The sequence below is a fragment of the Salvelinus alpinus genome, chromosome 22 (genome assembly GCF_045679555.1).
Source record: "Salvelinus alpinus chromosome 22, SLU_Salpinus.1, whole genome shotgun sequence".
Taxonomy (NCBI): domain Eukaryota; kingdom Metazoa; phylum Chordata; class Actinopteri; order Salmoniformes; family Salmonidae; genus Salvelinus; species Salvelinus alpinus.
In genome coordinates, this window is record NC_092107.1 from 6028332 (window position 1) to 6051385 (window position 23054).

Sequence of the window (23054 nt, forward strand, 5' to 3'; positions counted from 1 at the left end):
TATTTAACAAGGCAAGCCAGTACAAATTGTTATTTATAATGATGGCCTACCGGGGAACAGCGCCTTGTTCAGGGGCAGAACAATAGATTTTTACCTTGTCAGCTCTGGAATTCAATCCAGCAACCTTTCGGTTACTGGCCCAACACTCTAACCACTAGGCTACCTGCCGCCCCAATTAACAGCTGTGACTTGTTAAAAGTTAAATTGTGGAATTTTGTTCCTTCTTAATACATTTGAGCCAATTTCGTAACAGCTCAAATAAGCAAATGACAGTCAATCATTATTTTAAGACATGAAGGTCAGTCAAACCCGAAAATGTCAAGAACTTTCAAAGTTTCTTCAAGTGCAGTCGCAAAAACCATACAGCGCCATGATGAAACTGGCTCACATGAGGACCGCCACAGGAATGGAAGACCCAGAGTTTTCTCTGCTGCAGAGGATAAGTTCATTAGAGTTAACTGCACCTCAGATTGCAGCCCAAATAAATGCTTCATGGAGTTCAAGTAACAGACACATCTCAACACCAACTGTTCAGAGGAGACTGCGTGAATCAGGCCTTCGTTCATGGTCGAATTGCTGCAAAGAAACCACTACTAAAGGACACCAATAATAAGAAGATAATTGCTTGGGCCAAGAAACACAAGCAATGGACATTAGACCAGTGGAAATCTGTTCTTTGGTCTGATGAGTCCAAATTTTAGATTTTTGGTTCCAACCGCCGTGTCTTTGTGAGATGCAGAGTAGGTGAACGGATGATCTCCGCATGTGTGGTTACCACCATGAAGCATTGCGGATGTGTGATGGCATCGGAGTGCTTTGCTGGTGACACAGTTGGTGATTAATTTAGAATTTAAGGCACACTTAACCAGCATGGCTACCACAGCATTCTTCAGCGATATGCCATCCCATCTGGTTTGCGCTTAGTGGAACTATAATTTGTTTTTCAACAGGACAATGACCCAACACATCTCCAGGCCGTGTAAGGGCTATTTGACCAAGAAGAAGAGTGATGGAGTGCTGCATCAGATGACCTGGCCTCCAAAATCACCCGACCTCAACCCAATTGAGATGGTTTGGGATGAATTGGACCGCAGAGTGAAGGAAAAGCAGCCAACAAGTGCTCAGCATATGTGGGAAATCCTTCAAGACTGTTGGAAAAGCATTCCTCATGCAGCTGGTTGAGAGAATGCCAAGAGTGTGCAAAGCGGTCATCAAGGCAAAGGGTGGCTACATTGAAGAATCTCAAATATAAAATATATTTTGATTTGTTTAACACTTTTTTGGCTACGACATGATTACATGTGTTATTTCATAGTGTTGATGTCTTCACTTTTAGTCTACAATGTAGAAAATAGTACAAATAAAGAAAAACCCTTGAATGAGTAGGTGTCCAAACTTTTGACTGGTACTATATATGCCTACTAAGACCCAGAGACAATGGCAAACCAAGAACCAGAAAAGTAAAGCTCTGTTAGAGAGAGAAACATGGCACCCTATTCCTTACATAGTACACTACATTTGACCAGAACCCTATGCACTATATTGGGAATATGTTTGGTCCAGTGGCGATTTTAGCATGTAAATCTTAGTGGGGCAAACTCCATTTTTTTAATGTATGCCAGAAAAGCCACTACACAACACACTATACATTAATTGCACTATACAGTGACAAACGGCACCCACAAACTGTTAGGGCCTACATAAACCTTTTCTAACAGTAGAGCTTTCTTTTCAGCACCATGGAGTGAATCCTTACCACTGCTACATCTGGCTATCAGCGGAGCCTTATCTGGCAGCAAAACAGGTCATTCAGCCTCATTTACTGCCTTTTAAAAAACATAGCGTATATGGCTGACTTGCTTAAACAAATGTGGTTTCTACTGACAATTGAGTTGTACAAACTATGGCATAAGGGAACGATGAGCGCAGTGGCGATTTTAGCATGTAAATCTTGGTGGGACAAAAACCTTTAAAAGTGGGATGCATGCCAGCAAAGCCACTACACAACAATACATTAATTGCACGATGACAAACAGTTCCCACGAACCGTTCCACATTAATTGCACGATGACAAACAGTTCCTACGAACCGTTAGGGCCTACATAAACCTGTCCCAACAGCAAGTATCATGACACTAGGTGAGACCCAAATGCAGACACAGCAGGCAGATGGTTGGAGTTTAAGATGTTTAATACATCCAAAGGGAATAGGCAAGAGAATGGTCGTGGACAGGCAAAAAGGTCAAAACCAGATCAGAGTACAGGAGGTACAGAGTGGCAGGCAGGCTCAAGGTCAGGGCAGGCAGAATGGTCAGGCAGGCAGGTACAGAGTCCAGAACAGGCAAGGGTCAAAACCGGGAGGACTAGAAAAAGGCGAAAAGGAAAAGCAGGAAAACCCACTGGTAGGCTTGGACATTCAAGATGAACTGGCACAGAGAGACAGGAAACACAGGGATAAATACACTGGGGAAAAAAAGCGACACCTGGAGGGGGTGGAGACATTAACAAGGACAGGTGAAACAGATCAGGGTATGACACAGAGTCCCAACACCTTACCACTGCTACACCTGGCTAGCAGCGAAACAGTTCATTCAGCCTAATTTACTCCTTTAAAAAAAGCATAGCTGATATGGCTGACTTGCTTAAACAAATGTGGTTTCTACTGACAATTGAGCTGTACAAACTATGGCATAAGCGAACGATGAGTGAATAAGAGGCAATTAGTAATTTCCATTAAGACATTAATGAGCGAGCTAGGATGGACATAGTCAGTATAACTATTTGTTCAGCACTTTTGAAATGTACAGCGACAGAATTCAGGACATGGGCCGTTTTTACAGTGTTCTCCCTGCACACCAAGTCAGAACCGTAGGATAAATAATGGGGGCATATAAGCAGACAATGAAAGATCTTACAATATTCGATGATTACATTTCTCTAAAACAGGTTGTAAGCTACATGTGCACCACCAAGTTAGAACAGTAGCTGAAATTAAAAGGGGAAAATATACCAAATTATTAGGGTGAGGCACATGGGCTACTAACAGCTTGCTACACAACGTACACTTAATATTACTTTATTAGCTATAGTATACATATCTCCCTGGCATGTTACATCATTTATGCAGCTGTCACGCCCTGGCCATGGAGAGGCTTTTATTCTCTATTTTGGTTAGGCCAGGGTGTGACTAGGGTGGGCATTCTAGTTTCTTTATTTCTATGTTTTGTATTTCTATGTTTTGGCCGGGTATGGTTCTCAATCAGGGACAGCTGTCTATCGTTGTCTCTGATTGGGAATCACACTTAGGCAGCCTTTTTTCCTTTGGTGTTTGTGGGTTATCTTTGTTAGTGGCACTATAGCCCTGTTAAGCTTCACGGTCGTTTCTTTGTTTCTTGTTTTGTTGGGAATTAAAATAAAAGGAAAATGTACGCTCACCACCGCTGCACCTTGGTCTCCTTCCGACGACGGCCGTGACAGCAGGAGCATACATTACATTTTTGGACTCACCTCGTTGTGCTGTGCTCACTTGAACAGGAAGGTGGTGCGGCGGTCCTTCGTGGGCAAATTTTGTCATCAAACTTTGTCATCAAAGTCTGGTATTCTCTGTATTTATGATGTTTTCAAGACAACTGTGAACTCGAAAAATAACAAGGTCGAAACATGATAACGTCAGTGATCTTCAGGTCGTAGCTCTAGAAAGAGTCTGGAGTTCCGGATTTACAATTCCGAGTTTGATGAACGTTCAAAAGGTATTTTCCCAGTTGTCTTGAACTCAATGAAGTCAGATTTCGCAGTTTCGAGTTAACAGTTGTTTTGAGTGCGGCACAAATCATGCTTCATTGACAGCATGGCCAATGTTGATTGTTTATAATTTTAAGCTTGGACATGAGACCCTTAATCCCAGACAGGGGACCACACAGACACTCCACTGAATAGCAGGCTAGTGATTGCTTTGCAATGCTTTCAAACCACTCATTGTTGAATTTACGATTTCCAACTTGTTGTGTAATGTTTATGTCCAATTGCCGATGAGCACCGATACGTTTTATCTATAATTTCTCTTCATAATTTCTCTTCATTTGACAAGGATTAAAAAGGATTTGCCAGTATATTGTCGACTTGATTCTTGATAATGACTGTTAGCTTTGACTGCTAGACTTTGAAAGTATGATGTTGACATGATCAGTACAATGAAAAACATGAGCTGGCGCACACCCAGAGAAAAATATTTTAAGTAGAGGTGCTGACTAAAGGCGAATAAACTATAAGTTATAAAAATAAAGAGAATCGCACACTCTATATACAGTGGGGCAAAAAAGTATTTAGTCAGCCACCAATTGTGCAAGTTCTCCCACTTAAAAAGATGAGAGAGGCCTGTAATTTTCATCATAGGTACACTTCAACTATGACAGACAAAATGAGAATTTTTTTTCCAGAAAATCACATTGTAGGATTTTTAATGAATTTATTTGCAAATTATGGTGGAAAATAAGTATTTGGTCAATAACAAAAGTTTATCTCAATACTTTGTTATCTTTTTAAGTGGGAGAACTTGCAAAATTGGTGGCTGACTAAATACTTTTTTGCCCCACTGTATAAACTCCCAGTCATTTTTGGGGTAAATCACCAGTGTTTCGGCGTCACTGTGCCTTCATCACTGTGCCTTCATCACTGTGCCTTCATCACTGTGCCTTCATCACTGTGCCTTCATCACTGTGCCTTCATCACTGTGCCTTCATCACTGTGCCTTCTGACATGATCAGTCCAATCAAGCTACAGGAAGATATAATGTGATTTGACGTCATTTTATCTGTGACCAATGACCTTGAGCCTTCTTGGATGGGCACTTATAATGTAACTCTATGGCAGCACCCAAGGTGCTTGAATTATCAAGCTCTACCATGTGCTCTACTGCGGTGACGTAGTGTCCCATGAGTGACAGAACACTGAGCCAATCACGGCGCAACTAGAGAACATTACCAACACCTACGCTCCGTATTTTCCGCTGGCTGCTCCACCACCATAGAAAGAACTGGGCTAGGCTGAAACACCTTCATTTTGGAGCTTTTAGCTAAACATGTTGGTCTCAAAACAGTTGGGACTCTGCCCCACCTGCCCTGAATGACGGGTCGCCACTGGTCTGGTCAAAGGTAGTGCACAGTATAGGGAATATGGTGCTAATATGCAGCCAGGACCTGTTGACACGCTTGGCTCAGTTGAGGGGATTTAAAGGGACCTGGGTTAAAATAAGCCTGACCATGTAGAACTTTAAACAAACTTAAACACAGTAAAGTATCAGCATTAGTAGGGTTTTAGGGCAAAGTTCCCACACACACTAATGCTATTAGACATGATATGAGTATTGAGTCAATGTTTTGTTAAATTGGCGTGTTTGAATGGATGTACTGTATAATGTATTTGTCTTTGGCTTGTGTCCCAAATGGAAACAAATGGTACCTTGTTTCCTACAAAGTGCACTACTACTGACCAGGGCATGTGCACTACAGTGAGGGAAAAAAGTATTTGATCCCCTGCTGATTTTGTTCGTTTGCCCACTGACATTGAAATGATCAGTCTGTAATTTTAATGGTAGGTTTATTTGAACAGTGAGAGACAGAATATCAACAAAAAAATCCAGAAAAACGCATGTCAAAAAATTTATAAATTGATTTGCATTTTAATGAGGGAAATAAGTATTTGACCCCTCTGCAAAACATGACTTAGTACTTGGTGGCAAAACCCTTGTTGGCAATCACAGAGGTCAGATGTTTCTTGTAGTTGGCCACAAGGTTTGCACACATCTCAGGAGGGATTTTGTCCCACTCCTCTTTGCAGATCTTCTTCAAGTCATTAAGGTTTCGAGGCTGACGTTTGGCAACTCGAACCTTCAGCTCCCTCCACAGATTTTCTATGGGATTAAGGTCTGGAGACTGGCTAGGCCACTCCAGGACCTTAATGTGCTTTTTCTTGAGCCACTCCTTTGTTGCCTTGGCCGTGTGTTTTGGGTCATTGTCATGCTGGAATACCCATCCACGACCCATTTTCAATACCCTGGCTGAGGGAAGGAGGTTTTCACCCAAGATTTGACGGTACATGGCCCCGTCCATCGTCCCTTTGATGCGGTGAAGTTGTCCTGTCCCCTTAGCAGAAAAACACCCCCAAAGCATAATGTTTCCACCTCCATGTTTGACGGTGGGGATGGTTTCTTGGGGTCATAGGCAGCATTCCTCCTCCTCCAAACACGACAAGTTGAGTTGATGCCAAAGAACTCCATTTTGGTCTCGTCTGACCACAACACGTTCACCCAGTTGTCCTCTGAATCATTCAGATGTTCATTGGCAAACTTCAGACGGGCATGTATATGTGCTTTCTTGAGCAGGGGACCTTGCGGGCGCTGCAGGATTTCAGTCCTTCACGGCGTAGTGTGTTACCAATTGTTTTCTTGGTGACTATGGTCCCAGCTGCCTTGATATCATTGACAAGATCCTCCTGTGTAGTTCTGGGCTGATTCCTCACCATTCTCATGATCATTGCAACTCCACGAGGTGAGATCTTGCATGGAGCCCTAGGCCAAGGGAGATTGACAGTTCTTTTGTGTTTCTTCCATTTGCGAATAATCACAGAAACTGTTGTCACCTTCTCACCAAGCTGCTTGGCGATGGTCTTGTAGCCCATTCCAGCCTTGTGTAGGTCTACAATCTTGTCCCTGACATCCTTGGAGAGCTCTTTGGTCTTGGCCATGGTGGAGAGTTTGGAATCTGATTGATTGATTGCTTCTGTGGACAGGTGTCTTTTATACAGGTAAGAAACTGAGATTAGGAGCACTCCCTTTAAGAGTGTGCTCCTAATCTCAGCTCGTTACCTGTATGAAAGACACCTGGGAGCCAGAAATCTTTCTGATTGAGAGGGGGTCAAATATTTATTTCCCTCATTAAAATGCAAATCAATTTATAACATTTTTGACATGCGTTTTTCTGGATATTTTTGTTGTTATTCTGTCTCTCACTGTTCAAATAAACCTACCATTACAATTATAGACTGATCATTTCTTTGTCAGTGGGCAAACGTACAAAATCAGCAGGGGATCAAATACTTTTTTCCCTCACTGTATATAGGGAATAGGGTGCGACTTGGGACATAACCTTAGTGATAAAGATGAAAGGGGGACACTTTTAATTCCGTCTCTGTGCGCTTTGCTTGCCAACCTCTGTATTAGACCATCAACATCTTTATTACTGTACTCTGAAGTCCTGTGTTGCCAGACAGACTTCTCTTTCCCCAAGGCTCAGGCCCGTATTTGTTCTCTTCCCTAAGGCTCCCAGCTGGCACCTAACTGGCCTGTATTCAGGATTCCCCTTTGGCATGTTCCAAACCCCCTGGCAGCAGCACAGCTACGTTGTCCCCCCTATGCTCTCTCCCTCTGCTCTCTCCCTCTGCTCTCTCCCTCTGCTCTCTCCCTCTGCTCTCTCCCTCTGCTCCCTCCCTCTGCTCTCTCCCTATGCTCTCTCCCTATGCTCTCAATTCAATTCAATTCAAGGGGCTTTATTGGCATGGGAAACATGTGTTAACATTGCCAAAGCAAGTGAGGTAGATAATATACAAAAGTCAAATAAACAATAAAAATGAACAGTAAACATTACACATACAGAAGTTTCAAAACAATAAAGACATTACAAATGTCATATTATATATATGCAGTGTTGTAACAATGTACAAATGGTTAAAGCACACAAGTTAAAATAAATAAACATAAATATGGGTTGTATTTACAATGGTGTTTGTTCTTCACTGGTTGCCCTTTTCTTGTGGCAACAGGTCACAAATCTTGCTGCTGTGATGGCACACTGTGGAATTTCACCCAGTAGATATGGGAGTTTATCAAAATTGGATTTGTTTTCGAATTCTTTGTGGATCTGTGTAATCTGAGGGAAATATGTCTCTCTAATATGGTCATACATTGGGCAGGAGGTTAGGAAGTGCAGCTCAGTTTCCACCTCATTTTGTGGGCAGTGAGCACATAGCCTGTCTTCTCTTGAGAGCCATGTCTGCCTACGGCGGCCTTTCTCAATAGCAAGGCTATGCTCACTGAGTCTGTACATAGTCAAAGCTTTCCTTAGGTTTGGGTCAGTCACAGTGGTTAGGTATTCTGCCACTGTATACTCTCTGTTTAGGGCCAAATAGCATTCTAGTTTGCTCTGTTTTTTTGTTAATTCTTTCCAATGTGTCAAGTAATTATCTTTTTGTTTTCTCATGATTTGGTTGGGTCTAATTGTGCTGTTGTCCTGGGGCTCTGTGGGGTGTGTTTGTGTTTGTGAACAGAGCCCTAGGACCAGCTTGCTTAGGGGACTCTTCTCCAGGTTCATCTCTCTGTAGGTGATGGCTTTGTTATGGAAGGTTTGGGAATCGCTTCCTTTTAGGTGGTTGTAGAATTTAACGGCTCTTTTCTGGATTTTGATAATTAGTGGGTATCGGCCTAATTCTGCTCTGCATGCATTATTTGGTGTTCTACGTTGTACACGGAGGATATTTTTGCAGAATTCTGCATGCAGAGTCTCAATTTGGTGTTTGTCCCATTTTGTGAAATCTTGGTTGGTGAGCGGACCCCAGACCTCACAACCATAAAGGGCAATGGGCTCTATGACTGATTCAAGTATTTTTAGCCAGATCCTAATTGGTATGTTGAAATTTATGTTCCTTTTGATGGCATAGAATGCCCTTCTTGCCTTGTCTCTCAGATCGTTCACAGCTCTGTGGAAGCTACCTGTGGTGCTGATGTTTAGGCCGAGGTATGTATAGTTTTTTGTGTGCTCTAGGGCAACGGTGTCTAGATGGAATTTGTGGTCCTGGCGACTGGACCTTTTTTGGAACACCATTATTTTGGTCTTACTGAGATTTACTGTCAGGGCCCAGGTCTGACAGAATCTGTGCAGAAGATCTAGGTGCTGCTGTAGGCCCTCCTTGGTTGGTGACAGAAGCACCAGATCATCAGCAAACAGTAGACATTTGACTTCGGATTCTAGTAGGGTGAGACCGGGTGCTGCAGACTGTTCTAGTGCCCGCGCCAATTCGTTGATATATATGTTGAAGAGGGTGGGGCTTAAGCTGCATCCCTGTCTCACCCCACGACCCTGTGTGAAGAAATGTGTGTGTTTTTTGCCAATTTTAACCGCACACTTGTTGTTTGTGTACATGGATTTTATGATGTCGTATGTTTTACCCCCAACACCACTTTCCATCAATTTGTATAGCAGACCCTCATGCCAAATTGAGTCGAAGGCTTTTTTGAAATCAACAAAGCATGAGAAGACTTTGCCTTTGTTTTGGTTTGTTTGGTTGTCAATTAGGGTGTGTAGGGTGAATACATGGTCTGTTGTACGGTAATTTGGTAAAAAGCCAATTTGACATTTGCTCAGTACATTGTTTTCATTGAGGAAATGTACGAGTCTGCTGTTAATGATAATGCAGAGTATTTTCCCAAGGTTACTGTTGACGCATATTCCACGGTAGTTATTGGGGTCAAATTTGTCTCCACTTTTGTGGATTGGGGTGATCAGTCCTTGGTTCCAAATATTGGGGAAGATGCCAGAGCTAAGGACGATGTTAAAGAGTTTTAATATAGCCAATTGGAATTTGTTGTCTGTATATTTGATCATTTCATTAAGGATACCATCAACACCACAGGCCTTTTTGGGTTGGAGGGTTTTTATTTTGTCCTGTAACTCATTCAAGGTAATTGGAGAATCCAGTGGGTTCTGGTAGTCTTTAATAGTTGATTCTAGGATTTGTATTTGATCATGTATATGTTTTTGCTCTTTATTCTTTGTTATAGTGCCAAAAAGATTGGAGAAGTGGTTTACCCATACATCTCCATTTTGGATAGATAATTCTTCGTGTTGTTGTTTGTTTAGTGTTTTCCAATTTTCCCAGAATTGGTTAGAGTCTATGGATTCTTCAATTACATTGAGCTGATTTCTGACGTGCTGTTCCTTCTTTTTCCGTAGTGTATTTCTGTATTGTTTTAGTGATTCACCATAGTGAAGGCGTAGACTCAGGTTTTCCGGGTCTCTATGTTTTTGGTTGGACAGGTTTCTCAATTTATTTCTTAGATTTTTGCATTCTTTATCAAACCATTTGTCATTGTTGTTCATTTTCTTCGGTTTTCTATTTGAGATTTTTAGATTTGATAGGGAAGCTGAGAGGTCAAATATACTGTTAAGATTTTCTACTGCCAAGTTTACACCTTCACTATTGCAGTGGAACGTTTTACCCAGGAAGTTGTCTAAAAGGGATTGAATTTGCTGTTGCCTAATTGTTTTTTGGTAGGTTTCCAAACTGCATTCCTTCCATCTATAGCATTTCTTAATGTTACTCAGTTCCTTTGGCTTTGATGCCTCATGATTGAGTATTGCTCTGTTCAAGTAGACTGTGATTTTGCTGTGGTCTGATAGGGGTGTCAGTGGGCTGACTGTGAACGCTCTGAGAGACTCTGGGTTGAGGTCAGTGATAAAGTAGTCTACAGTGCTACTGCCAAGAGATGAGCTATAGGTGTACCTACCATAGGAGTCCCCTCGAAGCCTACCATTGACTATGTACATACCCAGCGTGCGACAGAGCTGCAGGAGTTGTGACCCGTTTTTGTTGGTTATGTTGTCATAGTTGTGCCTAGGTGGGCATATGGGGGAGGGAATGCTGTCACCTCCAGGTAGGTGTTTGTCCCCCTGTGTGCTGAGGGTGTCAGGTTCCTGTCCAGTTCTGGCATTTAGGTCGCCACAGACTAATACATGTCCCTGGGCCTGGAAATGATTGATTTCCCCCTCCAGGATGGAGAAGCTGTCTTCATTAAAGTATGGGGATTCTAGTGGGGGGATATAGGTAGCACACAGGAGGACATTTTTCTCTGTTAAGATAATTTCCTTTTGAATTTCTAGCCAAATGTAAAATGTTCCTGTTTTGATTAATTTAATGGAGTGAGTTAGGTCTGCTCTATACCAAATTAGCATTCCCCCTGAGTCCCTTCCCTGTTTCACACCTGGTAGTTTGGTGGATGGGACTACCAGCTCTCTGTAACCTAGAGGGCAACCAGTGGGTCCGTCTCCTCTATACCATGTTTCTTGCAGGATGACAATGTCTGCATTACCGATTTCTTTGGTGAAGTCCGGGTTCCTGCTCTTTAGGCCAAAGGCAGATGACCTCAGGCCTTGGATATTCCAGGATGATATAGTGAAGGCTTTTTGTTCCATAAAGTGTCCAATGTTGTTGGTCGGGGTTTGGCCTCAGGCCAGTAAGTGTGAGCAGAGCCTGCTGAGCATCTGGTACATGCCGTTGGCTTGGGCGAGTGTAAGAGTGGGGGTTGGGCCTGTTTGCCCGCTCACTACCTGGGCGTATGTGTGACTTCCATGTTGATGCCCTCTTTGCGGGGGTGGGGTGCATGGGGTGGGCAGGAGTGGCATGGGTCTGATCTGAGGGGGCCTAAATTGGGTGTGGGCATGGTTGATGTGGGGGGGGTGTGTAGGTCCAGGGGGGGGTCCTGGAGGTCTTGGAGGGTGTCTCGCTGGTCTGGGTGGGGTGTCTATTGATCTCTTGCTCCTGTGTGAAGTGTTGGGGCTTTGTTTGAGAGCGATGTCCTTTAGAGTCCGGGCAAAGGTGGGCACTGCTGCCTTGTAGAGGTGGACCTGGTCATAGAGGCTGTTCAAGTCCAGGGTGGAGTGGTGGGCCAGAAAAACATTTGGTTTTGAGGCACAGTCACGGGAAATGCTTGCGTTTACCCGCTGTATTGTAGCAGGGTGGAAGTCTTTTCGTGGTAGCAGGGTGGAGATAACCACTTGTGCGTTGGGGAAAGTAGAAGAAGCTTTTTCAATCACTCCCTTCAGTGCTGTGGCCACCCTTTCCTGCTGTGCTCTCAGGTCGTTTGTGCCTGTGTGTATTATTATGTGGCTAGGTGAGCCTAGTTTGTCCTCAGACAGAAGGTCTAGGGCGCGCTGGGTGTTTGGACACCAGAGTTTAGACACACTGTGTTTGGGAAAAAGTTTTTTTTCTTCTATATATTTCCCATTTGAGTCCATAAGAAGGACAATCTGTGTCTTGTGTTTGTCCTCAGTGGGTGTGGGGGGGTTGTCAGGAGGGCTATCAGGGTGGCTGACAGGGGGGGTGCTCAGAGGGGGTGAGAGCTGCTGGGCTTGGGGTTTTTCTGCTCTCTCCCTCTGCTCTCTCCCTCTGCTCTCTCCCTCTGCTCTCCAGACTACAGGGAGGGAGAAACATCTTTGATCAGCTAGGTAGCTCTCTGTTTGTCTAGCAGCTAGTAGAACCCAAACCCCCTATCCCTGCCAGTCAGCCAGTGGGGGAAACCATACGTGTTTTCCACATACTGTTATATATTTAATAGAGCATTTAGTACAAGAATAAGGAACATTGTTCGAGCTATAAAGCCATAGTACTATGCTGAGTTAGTGTAGTTTGTGACTTTATTTTGGGCTTAATCTGGCATCATACAGTTAGAGCTGTAGTAGAGCTGTAGGACCCAGGGTGGTGGCTGGGCCTGCTAGATCTATTAGGCTGCAGCAGAGTGGTCCTCCAGCTGCAACACACACACACACGCACGACCAGACCAAGACCAGAGCCTGCATTATTTCTGCTGTGGCATTCGAACAAAGATTCCTGCCTCCTTGAAAAGTCATCCTTTGTTCCTTTGAAAAAACACCTAGAAGTCCTGCCTCAGCATTGCTATAAAGTAAATCATTATTGCGCGAAAGTACTTCCATGTTGGCAGCGCAATGGAAACCTCTGTGGACTTAAATTGTACCTAATATATGGAGCTACCACAGACTCTGCCATTAGTGGATAATTAGTAGTGAAAGCTTTTAAAATCCTGGCCAACTACAGTATAAACCATTGAGATTAGGTCTTTGGTCAAACATAGTGCACTATGTAAGGAATAGGGTGCCATTTGGGATGGATCATAGGCAACAGATACAGTGAACGGATCCTTGTTGTAAACTGCTTCACTCTCTTAGAAGGCACTCAACTAGATTAATTTACAAGCCATGCATAGATGAAGACATGTAAAGAAAAGGGTTCAGCTTGTCAAATTCAATATTTTAACCACAGAAAGAGTGAAATGAACAGCAGGCTACAACTTCATAACTCTGCTGTCTACACACGAAAGCTGTCACTTAAGAATGCCCTGACTGTAGGTTTTCACCACAGAACTAGAATGAGTTCTGTTTTTAGTTCACTCCAATTCCATGGTCTTCTTCCATCATCAGTTTGTACTGTGTTTTTGAATGACGGCTCACAATCATGACTGACTGAAATTAGCCTTTGAATCCCATCTGGTGGAGGCAGGCTTCCAGCACCCACGATTAGAGCCAAGCCAGGAGAGGAGAGAGGGGTGAGGAGTGAGGAGAGAGGAGAGAGGAGAGAGGAGAGAGGAGAGAGGAGAGGGCAGACTGCAAGGAGCCCTACTGCTCTCCTCCTTCGCTCTCCGCTCCTCCTGTTCTCCTCTCTTCCGCTCTGCTCTGTTCCCTCGCTCACTATGTCGCACACACACGCACGCACGCACGCACTCACACACACACACACACACACACACACACACACACACACACACACACACACACACACACACACACACACACACACACACACACACACACACACACACACACACACACACACACACACACACACCACACACCACACACCACACACACCACCCTGTGGCCGGCGACACACTCATAGGCTACTCACACGTACATGTGTGCAAAGACACGCATACACACATGCATGAATCCCACACGCATGCACACACACACACAATACAAGCATGCACAAATCCACGTTCTAAAATACATGCTCACATACCCCTAGTCACTCACAGACACACACATGTAGTACTGTACAGTCTGAAGCGAGGATATTTCCCTGAATGGTGCAGTACTGCCACTAGGGGGAGTCTGGTTGGCCTCTAGTAATATTCTCCTACAGTAAAAAACATAATTTCTCAACATGTAATAAAACTTCTGTTTTCATGTTCAGAGTTTTCTAGGAGAACATTAAAGTTTTTTTTTTTTTCACAGGACAAAATAAATTAGTTATGAATAGGATTGAGTTAAACAGAACCACTGACAACTGGAAATAAAAAAACGGGTCTCCTCTTGTTATGAGAGACAGACAATAATTACTTGTTTGCCAGAGACACATTTAGTGGTTTTGGACTATTCAGCAGACGGTGACAGTCAGCTCATTCAGACATCCCACAATGCTTCATAGGGTCTCACAACAAATTACAAGTCATCAACAGTTGGGAGATACCCTGCCAAAACTGTTGTTATCTATAATGCGAAACAGTTTTGTCATCCCATTTGACACACTATTCCCTATATGGGCCCATAGGGCTCTGGTCGAAAGTTGGGCACTATGTAGGGAATATGGTGCCATTTGGGACACAGAGTGTGTAATTGCTCCATTTCACAGTATCTCTTCTTCAGTGTTTTAGAAATCATCGTTTTGTGTGGCAATCCATATCATCCTCATTCTCACTGTTACCACTTTGTGGTTGTTCAAATATAGTGCTCTCTTGGCTGTTATGTCTTAAATAATCGGAAAACTACAGAGAGAGTCAGGATGTATTGTTAAGGATATCCCCCTGAACAGTTTTTTATTTATTTATTTATTTTATTTTTAAAATTTAAGGGGTAGATCAGCTTAATATTGCGGAAAGAATGTTGCTTCCATCAATGTAATTGTCTGCATCATTTCCAATCCCCCATATATTTTTTTAAATATATCCATACACGCATGCATACATATACACATACAGTATATACATACACATACCTATATAGACATACATACTTTTTTAAAGAATATACCGTTATTATTATTCCCCGCAAACCCTACCACCGATCCCCCAATTGGAGTAAACTGATAAACACTTCGGCTTTTACCTTCAATTTATACATCTTATACACATTTTACAGACACAGTCTACTTTACAATAGCTCTCTCTTATATGTTCTTAGTCCTTCCTCTATTTCTGATGTCCATCTAGTTTGATTTGTAATTCTATTTGTAACTGTGCTATTTCACAACAGTTCCCAACCTATATACTGAACAGTTCACTGTACTATCAAAAGTTATTTCTGGCCCTTAGACAGAGCTCTGTTATGTATACAATAGAATGTATCTGACGACTTTCCACAATTTCTAACTTCCACTTTTCCACCTTTTATGTTAAGAAATACTCAGCTCAGAAACAGAGATTTGGCCCCTTTTTAACTTCCATGCACTTTATTTAACAATATTTCTTTAAAGTGTTATTTGTTTTTATTCCATACAGAGCTACCATGGAGTTAACCATTGAGTCTTGTAAAAAGGTTAGACCCATCACAAAGACTAAGGCAAAAGCAGAAATGTGCTCTCAATATCCGCCAAATTTATGGACTCAGAATCACTTGTGAGTAATGAAATATAGGTTACAGGAGCCAAGAAGACACTTTCACTTCTGACATAATTACCTGATTTGCCAAAGGTGTAATTTATTATTTAAAGGCAGCTGACCGACATTTCAGAAGTTTCATGAACCATTTTAAGGGCATATATCACAGGAAAATGTCAGGAGTTTTACGCCTCTCAAAACAAGTGGATAAAGTGTTTATCTCTCTGACGCTATAACACAGCTTTACGTTTCTGGGCCCTGGTTTACTCTCCACACATTGACCTGGGAAGGACATTCCTCAAGTTAACATCCCCATAGAAATATGGGCTCAGGGACAACTCAATATTGTAAAGAGCTTTTCAAACACGGTCCCTCTATAAGAGCTCACACTCAGTCTGTCTGTGAGTACTCGTCAGCAGTCTCGTAAATCCAGCAGTCTCCCTTCCTCTTGACCTGGTTTCATACATGCAAACACATACCCTGGTCCTAGATGTGCATGTGCTTTAGAAAACTGGCTAAATACATATACACACACACACGCGCGCGCGCACGCACACACACACGCATACACACACACATGCACGTACGCACGTACGCACGCACACACACACACACACACACACACACACACACACACACACACACACACACACACACACACACACACACACACACACACACACACACACACACACACACACACACACACACACACACACACACACACACACACACACAGTAGCTCTAGAGGGTAGTGTTACAGACCAGAGAGCCTGGCTGCATTTGGACCTGTCTCTCTGATTAGAACTGAATGTTGAGACCCTAAACCGTCTCCCTCTGTGGTTCTAACGTACGCCTGCGGGAGATCTGGGTTCAAATACTTTCCAAAATCATTTCAAATACTTTATCTTTACTGGATTGAGCTTGCCTGTCTTACTGGACCAATATAATTGTACCAGAACTGCTAACCATGCCCACCTGCCATTCAAGGCAGGCTAGAGCAAACAAAGTATTTGAAAGATTTCAACCCAGGTGGTCTTGTCTGTGGTCTGGACTGTTATCTAGTAGAGGGTTCTCTGTTATGCCAAAGGAACTTATTAGGTGACTGGAGGGAGGGGATGAAAATGACGTGATGCAAGGGATCTATTATATGCATTGGTTGGGACCCCTGCCTGTAAAGCACATGTGAAAACGGACCTTAAAGCATTTTCCTTCATCTTTACACAGTTCACCAAATGGACTGAAAAAGTCTGTCCCCTCTCTTTGTTATGCCAATAAAAAGCACTCCGCTTTTTTTGCTGGATCAGGACATAAGAGGAGCCAGGAATGTTTCCTGATTACATGACCTGACAAACAGGACAAACAGCTGAGAGGTTTTCTTGGGCTAACTCCAAAAGGGCACCTTGACTCTGGCACCTTGACTCTGGTCAAAAGAAGTGGACTGTGTAGGGAATATGGTGTCAAATGGGACGCACACATTGTCAGGAAGTAACGATCAGTACACTACACTAACATTTATCCCACCTCTCTGTTTCCCTCTCAGGTTTAGGAAGAAGCTTTCAGAATGAAGACCGAGGCCAAGGGTTTGGGGCGGTCTGTGTCGAGGTCACTGCAGGGTGATGGCCGGTGGAGCCGAGAGGTCCTGCTGCTGGCCTACATCCTCCTGGAGCTGATCGCCGTCCACTCCTCCACCGTCCTGGGAAACCTGGAGCTCCAGCTGGATGAGGAACAGCCTGCCGGGACCATCGTAGGGGACATCAGCGCTGGGTTACCGCCTGGTGTCACCGCAAGTCTTTACTTCATTTCAGACCACGAGGGCACCGGGGTCGGGAGTGACCTGGACATAGATGAGAGCACGGGCATCATCAAGACAGCCAAGGTGTTGGACCATGAGCTGAGGGACCGGTACAACTTCATTGCAGTGACTATGACGGGCGTGACCGTTGAAGTGACCATCACAGTGAATGACATCAATGACCATGCTCCTACATTCCCCCGGAGGAGAGCGGCGTTCAAGATCCCGGAGATGACGGCGGTGGGAACCAGGTTCCCCCTAGAGCCGGCGGTGGATGGGGACAAAGGCCAACTGACTACCCAGGGATACCTCATCAAAGATGGAAACCCCGGCCAGGCTTTCCTCCTGGAGACCCGGAGAGGATCCAACCAGGTTCTCTATCTGGACCTGGTGGTCAACACTCTTCTGGACAGTGAGACCAGACCATCTTATACGTTATCCTTGGAGGCGTTTGATGGAGGCTCCCCTAAGAGGACTGGTCAGATGGTGCTAGATGTGACGGTTCAGGATATCAATGACAACGCTCCAGTCTTCAACCAGAGTCGCTACCACGCCATTATCTCAGAGAATCTGCAGCCGGGTAGCAACATCCTCCAAGTCTTTGCCTCTGACGTCGACCAGGGAGACAACGGTCTGGTTCTGTACGAGATCAACCGCAGGCAGAGCGACCCGGAGCGCTACTTCGTCATTGACTCTCGTACAGGTGTCATCACGCTCAACAAGCCGCTGGACTTTGAGATGCGGAGGGTCCACGAGCTTGTGGTCCAGGCAAGGGATAACGCCACGCAGCCCGAGGTTACCAACGCCTTCGTTACAATCCACGTACGGGACTACAATGACAACCAGCCCACCATGACCATCATCTTCCTCAGTGAAGACGGCTCCCCACAGATCTCCGAGGGCGCCCAGCCTGGCCAGTATGTCGCCCGCATCTCCGTCACCGACCCAGACTACGGAGAATACGCCAATGTCAACGTCTCCTTGGAAGGAGGGGACGGGAAGTTTGCCCTGACCACCAAGGACAACATCATCTACCTGATGTGTGTGGACCAGATCCTGGACCGAGAGGAGAGGGACACATACGAACTCAGGGTGATGGCTACAGACGCAGGCACCCCTCCTCTCAGGGCTGAGTCCTCCTTTACGATACAAGTCACTGACGTCAACGACAACCCTCCTCTGTTTGACCAGCAGCAGTACAGACAGGTCATACCTGAGGTGGTGTTCCCAGGGAGCTTCGTATTGCAGGTCACGGCTAGAGACAAAGACCAGGGGCCCAATGGAGACATCACATACAGCCTCCTCCAGGATGGCCAGGCCGGCCAGGATGAGAACCAGGCCCAGTGGTTCACCATAGACCCAGTAACAGGGATCATCACCACACTCTCCCAGCTGGATTACGAGTCGCAGCCCAGGCCGAATGTGACAGTGGTGGCTACAGACGGAGGGAGGCCTTCCCTGTCCTCCACAGCTCTGGTCCATGTGGTGCTGCAGGATATTAACGACAACGAACCTGTGTTCGGTACCAACTTCTACAACGTATCGATCAAGGAGAACACGGCCGCTGGGACCTGCATCCTAGAGGTAGGACATTATCTATTCTGTTCTTCTAGTCAACCTGTCGACAGGTGAATCTCGCATTAGAGAGTTTCAACAATTTTAGTTGCTACTACTACAAGTCTTGAAAGACTTATCTGCTGCATTTTGTTCATGTGAAGTCAGATATCTGTAACTTGTATGTATGCATGCTGCTAGGTTTTTGGTATACGAACTGGGAAATACCAAATGCCAAATGAAGACTACATTGGAAAGAGAACTACCATTGGGGGTTGATAGGGGTCTGAAGTTCTGAAATCATTTTGAAGGGATATGGAGAGACCATTACCTAGAGGAGAAATACAGTGCATTCGGAAAGTATTCAGACCCCTTCCCTTTTTCCACATTTAGTTAAGTTACAGCCTTATTCTAAAAATGTATTTACAAAAAATGTCCCTCACCAATCTACACACAATATCCCATAATGACAAAGTGAAAGCAGGTTTTTAGATTTTTTTGAAAATGTATTAAAAATAAAAACTGAAATATCTTATTTACATAAGTATTCAGACCCTTTGCTATGAGACTCGAAATTGAGCTCAGGTGCGTCCTGTTTCCATTGATCATCCTTGAGATGTTTCTACAACTTGATTGGAGTCCTCCTGTGGTAAATTAAATTGATTGGACATGATTTTGAAAGGCACACACCTGTATATATAAGGTCCGACAGTTGACAGTGCATGTCAGTGCAAAAACCAAGCCATGAGGTTGAAGGAATTGTCTGTAGAGCTCCGAGACAGGATTGTGTCGAGGCACAGATCTGGGGAAGGGTACAAAAACATTTATGCAGCATTGAAGGTCCCCAAGAACACAGTTTGGAACCACAAAGACTATTCCTAGAGCTGGCCGCATGGCCAAACTGAGCAATCGGGGGAGAAGGGCCTTGGTCAGGGAGGTGACCAAGACCCGGTGGTCACTCTGACAGAGCTCCAGAGTTCCTCTGTGGAGATGGGAGAACCTTCCAGAAGGACAACCATCTCTGCAGCACTCCACCAATCAGGCCTTTATGGTAGAGTGGCCAGAAGGAAGCCATTCATCAATAAAAGGCGTTTGCCAGAAGGCACCTAAAGGACTCACAGACCATGAGGAACAAGATTCTCTGGTCTGATGAAACCAAGATTGAACTCTTTTTGCTGAATGCCAAGCGGAAACCTGGCACCTTCCCTATGGTGAAGGTGTTGGCAGCATTATGCTGTGGGGATGTTTTTCATCGGCAGGGACTGGGAGACTAGTCAGGATCAAGGGAAAGATGAACGGCACAAAGTACAATGGGATCCTTGATGAAAACCGGCTCCAGAGCGCTCAGGACCTCAGACTGGGGCGAAGGTTCACCTTCCAACAGGACAACGACCCTAAGAAGACAGTCAAGAAGTCTTTGAATGTCTTTGAGTGGCCCAGTCAGAGCCCAGACTTGAACCTGATCGAACATCTCTGGAGAGACCTGAAAATAGCTGTGCAGCAACGCTCCCCATCCAACCTGACAGAGCTTGATAGGATCTGCAGAGAAGAATGGGAGAAACTCCCCAAATACAGGTGTGCCAAGTTTGTAGCGTCATACCCAAGATGACGCAAGACTGTAATCACTGCCAAAGGTGCTTAACAAATTAGTGAGTAAAGGGTCTGAATACTTATGTATATGTGATATATATATTTTTTAAATACATTTGCAAAAAATTCTAAAAACCTGGGGGTTATTGTGTGTAGATTTAAAAAACAATATCCATTTTAGAATAAGGCTATAATCTAACAAAATGTGTCAAGGGGTCTGAATACTTTCCAAATGCATTGTACTACACAGATGGAAAAGGGATATGTTGGATTTTGCTGCTGTATTGTCAGGCATTAAGTGGTATTTTAACGTTCAAGCTGTTTAGATTGGATTGTAGAGGATAAGAGAGTTTAGAGTGGAGAAAGTGAAGTGAGTGGGTTTAGGTTGGAGAAAGGCTAAGGATGTGTCCCAAATAGCACCCCATTCCCTATTTATAGTGCCCTACACATAGTGCCCTACATAGGTAATAGGGTGCCATTTGGGACACGACCTAAGTGAGGCGTTTACCTGGTGTCTGCAGAGCTGGAGGATCTCTTCTCTTCTGGCTGTCCGCTCCTTCACCTCTCCAAGGTTTCCAAGGTAACTGGGACAGTGCAAGGCCCCTCTGACAGCTGAAGACAAAAGAGGCTTCCACTTTATTTACCTAATTCAGCTGGAGGAGGATATGGTAGGGCTTTATCTGACAAAAAGACATGTCACATGTCACACCTCAACAAAAGACACCTTAAGCAGAAATGGGTATGGTATACAAAAAAGAAGCAAACCATTGACAAACCACAGGCGCTTGGGGGAGAGAAGGAACTGTTTCTAGAGACCAGTATTACAGTTAGAGTTCCATTTAATTCCTGTTTCACGGGCATCTATGTGCCTGAGATGGGGCTGGGGTTGAGACGGCCATAGTTTGGATGAGTTGTGGTTGGGTTTAGGGGAGAGGGGTTGGGGATGGGGTTGAGACGGCCAGGGTTTGGATGAGTTGTGGTTGGGTTTAGGGGAGAGGGGTTGGGGATGGGGTTGAGACGGCCAGGGTTTGGATGAGTTGGGGTTGGGTTTAGGGGAGAGGGGTTGGGGATGGGGTTGAGACGGCCAGGGTTTGGATGAGTTGGGGTTGGGTTTAGGGGAGACCGGTTGGGGGAAGGGGCTGAGACGGCCAGGGTTTGGATGAGTTGTGGTTGGGTTTAGGGGAGACCGGTTGGGGGAAGGGGCTGAGACGGCCAGGGTTTGGATGAGTTGTGGTTGGGTTTAGGGGAGACCGGTTGGGGGATGGGGCTGAGACGGCCAGGGTTTGGATGAGTTGTGGTTGGGTTTAGGGGAGAGGGGTTGGGGATGGGGTTGAGACGGCCAGGGTTTGGATGAGTTGGGGTTGGGTTTAGGGGAGAGGGGTTGGGGGAAGGGGCTGAGACAGACAGGGTTTGGATGAGTTGGGGTTGGGTTTAGGGGAGAGGGGTTGGGGATGGGGTTGAGACGGCCAGGGTTTGGATGAGTTGGGGTTGGGTTTAGGGGAGAGGGGTTGGGGGAAGGGGCTGAGACAGACAGGGTTTGGATGAGTTGGGGTTGGGTTTAGGGGAGAGGGGTTGGGGATGGGGTTGAGACGGCCAGGGTTTGGATGAGTTGGGGTTGGGTTTAGGGGAGAGGGGTTGGGGGAAGGGGCTGAGACAGACAGGGTTTGGGTGAGTTGGGGTTGGGTTTAGGGGAGAGGGGTTGGGGGAAGGGGCTGAGACAGACAGGGTTTGGATGAGTTGGGGTTGGGTTTAGGGGAGAGGGGATGGGGCTGAGACGGCCAGGGTTTGGATGAGTTGGGGTTGGGTTTAGGGGAGAGGGGTTTGAGGATGGGGCTGAGAAGGCCAGGGTTTGGGTGAGTTGGGGTTGGGTTTAGGGGAGAGGGTTTTGGGATGGGGCTGAGACGGCCAGGGTTTGGATGAGTTGGGGTTGGGTTTAGGGGAGAGGGGTTGGGGATGGGGCTGAGACGGCCAGGGTTTGGATGAGTTGGGGTTGGGTTTAGGGGAGAGGGGTTGAGATGGCAGGGTTTGGAAGCTCTCTGCTGGGCTAACAGAGGGCTGTGCAGATGGGATCTTGGACCAGTGACTGCCCCAGGGAGAGGGAGGGGTGAGGGGGAGAGGGAGTAAGATTTGTAGGGGAGAGGAACTAGAGGGAGGCAGGGAAGTGTGGGAGTGAGGGAACTAGAGGGAGAGAGGGGGACAGATGGAGGCAGGGAAGTGTGGGAGTGAGGGAACTAGAGGGAGAGAGGGGGACAGATGGAGGCAGGGAAGTGTGGGAGAGAGGGGGACAGATGGAGGCAGGGAAGTGTGGGAGAGAGGGAACTAGAGGGAGAGAGGGGGACAGATGGAGGCAGGGAAGTGTGGGAGTGAGGAACTAGAGGAAGAGAGGGGGATAGAGGGAGGCAGGGAAGTGTGGGAGAGAGGGGGACAGATGGAGGCAGGGAAGTGTGGGAGAGAGGGAACTAGAGGGAGAGAGGGGGATAGAGGGAGGCAGGAAAGTGTGGGAGTGAGGAACTAGAGGAAGAGAGGGGGATAGAGGGAGGCAGGGAAGTGTGGGAGAGAGGGAACTAGAGGGAGGCAGGGAAGTGTGGAAGAGAGGGAACTAGAGGGAGAGAGGGGGATAGAGGGAGGCAGGAAAGTGTGGGAGTGAGGAACTAGAGGAAGAGAGGGGGATAGAGGGAGG

The 23054-nt window shown here is 45.5% G+C and overlaps 1 protein-coding gene across 1 annotated transcript in view; it reads left to right on the top strand.

Moving 5' to 3' along the window:
• LOC139548868 (protocadherin-16-like) overlaps window positions 1-23054 on the top strand; it is a 196197-nt gene that overhangs the window by 12613 nt on the left and 160530 nt on the right. The window contains exon 2 of the mRNA XM_071358774.1: window positions 16979-18814. Coding sequence (XP_071214875.1) covers window positions 17000-18814 — 1815 coding nt within the window. The 5' untranslated portion in view covers window positions 16979-16999. The remainder of the gene's footprint in view (window positions 1-16978; window positions 18815-23054) is intronic.